Source organism: Monoraphidium neglectum (assembly GCF_000611645.1).
Source record: "Monoraphidium neglectum strain SAG 48.87 unplaced genomic scaffold scaffold01101, whole genome shotgun sequence".
In the NCBI taxonomy this organism is placed as follows: domain Eukaryota; kingdom Viridiplantae; phylum Chlorophyta; class Chlorophyceae; order Sphaeropleales; family Selenastraceae; genus Monoraphidium; species Monoraphidium neglectum.
The window spans coordinates 15,641-18,135 of record NW_014012527.1 but is presented as its reverse complement, the minus strand read 5'-3'; the positions used below and the strand labels follow the sequence as shown (position 1 = coordinate 18,135).

The window sequence follows — 2,495 nt, the reverse complement described above, 5'->3', positions numbered from 1 at the left end:
CCGCGGTGCCACGGCAGGCGCCAGCCGCGGGCGGACGCGCGGTCGGCGTCGGCGCCGGGCGCGGGCGCCGCGGCGGAGCCGTTGCGGCGCCATGGAAGGAGGCGGCGGTGCAGGAGCTCGCCATGTTCCGCCACGCCGCGCTGCCAATTGGTGATCAGAAGCAGTAGCTGCGCGCCGACGACACCGGCCGCTTTGCCGGCCTCGCTGTTGACGTGGCGGCTCAGGGAGTGCAGGCCGTGGTCGCCTCCAGCCATGTGGGCGCCGCCGCCCCCGCCAACGAGCGCCCAGGCCAGCGGAGGGTTCTTGGCATGCAAGTCATGCTGTTGCTGCAGATGCTGCTGATCCTGCTGCTGCTGCTGTTGCTGCTGTTGCTGATGCTTCTGCTGCTGCTGTTGCTGTTGCTGTTGCTGCTGGGCGGGGCAGATTGGCATGCAAGAGCCTTGCTGTGCAGCGCCAAAACCGGAGCCACCGGCGATGCTGCAGGACGCAAACACGAGGCGCGCGGGCGAAGCCCCGCCGTCGCGTTGCTGCTGGCAGGGTCCATTCAGCGGCCAAGCCTGTCCCAAAATGAAGGGGTGCTGCTGGCCTCGTGCCATCGCGGGTGGCCAGAAGCGTGAGGAAGCGCCTCCTCGCCGCACCGGCCTGCCTGACGTGCTGTGGTGTTCTGTGAGAGCCTGATTGTATAATTTTCCAGCTCAGACGCGATATAGATACTTTCCGGCCGCCTTGGCCTCGGTTGAGGTGGTGGTATGCGTTCCGCGGGGTCAGCGCACGCCAATCTACATGATCGATCATGAACAACACTCATGAGAGTTATTACCAAACTGATCGCTGTACCCTACGGTGCGGCGCTGCAAACACCAACGCGGAAGCTGCGTCGCACGCGTGCGCTGATCTGTCGACCACACGCCTCGAATGAGCGAGGAACCATGCAGGGGGCCTCCCTCGCAACACCCTCTCCGCATGCCCGCCACGCCGCCAGCGTTGCAAGTTTGTTGTCACAAGTGTGCTGCAGATGTTTGGTCAACCCTCCTGAAGGTGGGTTGCTCCTGGGTTGCTTTGAGCAATGCAAGGACTTGCAGGCGGGAAGACTGCTACACGACCATGCGCTTGCCGAGTCTAAATCGCGCCTGGTGACGACGGTCTGTTCGTGCTGTGCTGTTGAACACTGGCACCAAGTGGAAAGCGACGGAGCGCGCGGGGCTGGCAGAGCGGCCACCCATACTCATTGGTGCTGTCAGCCCACACCGCTGCTGCATGGCAGCCAACCCCAAGGGGAACATCAAGGCTGCCTGCTCATATCGCACGGAGCTGCAGGGTGCGGGCACCGTGCTGCAATAGCTCGCGGCCCCAGGCACGTCCGTGCTGTTGTCTGGTTCTTGCTTTGCTGGTTCAGCGCTAGGCTCGCTGTGGCTTGGAATTGTGGTTGTCGGAAAGGTTGACCACCCGCAATGCGAACCCCTGCCTCAGTCAACTCGCCCTTCCCCCCGCACAATCGTGGATGCTTTTACTCTCAAACCCAACCCAAGTGATCTGCTACTGTACTCAAACTGCGTGACGCGTCTGTACTATTGCGCTGGCCTGGGTTGGCTCTCATTTGCTACATGCACTTGATACATATTACAATGCTTTGGCGTGTTGGCATGTAGGAAAAGCCGGTGGCAGGGGTGGCGTGGGCGCCGCAATGCAGGAGGGCAGTGCGCGGGGGTGACACGGCTGAGCACACAGCGCCCTCGAGTTGGGCGAGACGGGGTGGAGATGAAGGGAGGTTGGGTCGTGAGGCCCCAAAAAGCACTTCGCTGCTGACTCACTGAGCAAACCACACGTGTAACTTTCTCAAGGGAGGAGCAGTCGGGAGCGCGGCCCGCGGTCGGTTGTGCTAGGCGGGCAAGCGTGGGCGTTCAAAACGCAGCGCGGCGGCTGCTTGCCACTCCTTGCGGCGCGAAGCAGGGCGGTCGGTGCTTGCGTCGCGCGTGCGCACATGGCCGTGTGCGCATGCGGAGGGTGGGTGGTAGATGCAAGGAGAGAGAGGGAGGAAAGAAAGACAGGGCGATCGAAATCGCTGCCGGCGCCTGGCCCAGGCGGGGCCGGGGGCAAGAGGCGGCATGGGACGTTGCGAGCGAGGGAAAACAGGCGCCAGCCTGTGGGCCGGCAAGCAGCAAGGGGCAGGTGATGCTCCACCTTTTAGGTGCAACGCTGTAATTAATCAACACTCACACGAAATGTGTGAGGGGGCCAAGCGCGCTGCGCGGAGGAATCCTCTCCGCCGCTCGTCTTTGTTGTCGCCGCAGCACATGAGCCTCGGGCGAGAAAAAGGCCCAACCGCTGGTGCTTCCCGTTTGTGTGGTGTGTTGACCTGCAGCCGCCTGGGCTGCACCCACAATATGCCGACGCACGCTGGCGCGTGGCGCGGCGGTGGGGGCAGCCCGGCCGCGCGTGGCATCTGCGCCGGGGGCGCATCCACTTGTCAGTGAACGGCAGGGGCGCAAGGCGCC

The 2,495-nt window shown here is 63.7% G+C and overlaps 1 protein-coding gene across 1 annotated transcript; it reads right to left on the bottom strand.

Moving 5' to 3' along the window:
* Positions 1 to 12: 12 nt before the first annotated feature.
* Positions 13 to 596, bottom strand: MNEG_6653 (hypothetical protein; the record flags this gene model as incomplete). The annotated part of the gene is made up of 1 exon (XM_014044876.1): positions 13 to 596. A coding segment is annotated over one exon (584 nt), but the record flags the coding sequence as incomplete, so codon positions are not given.
* Between the last annotated feature and the right edge of the window lie 1,899 nt (positions 597 to 2,495).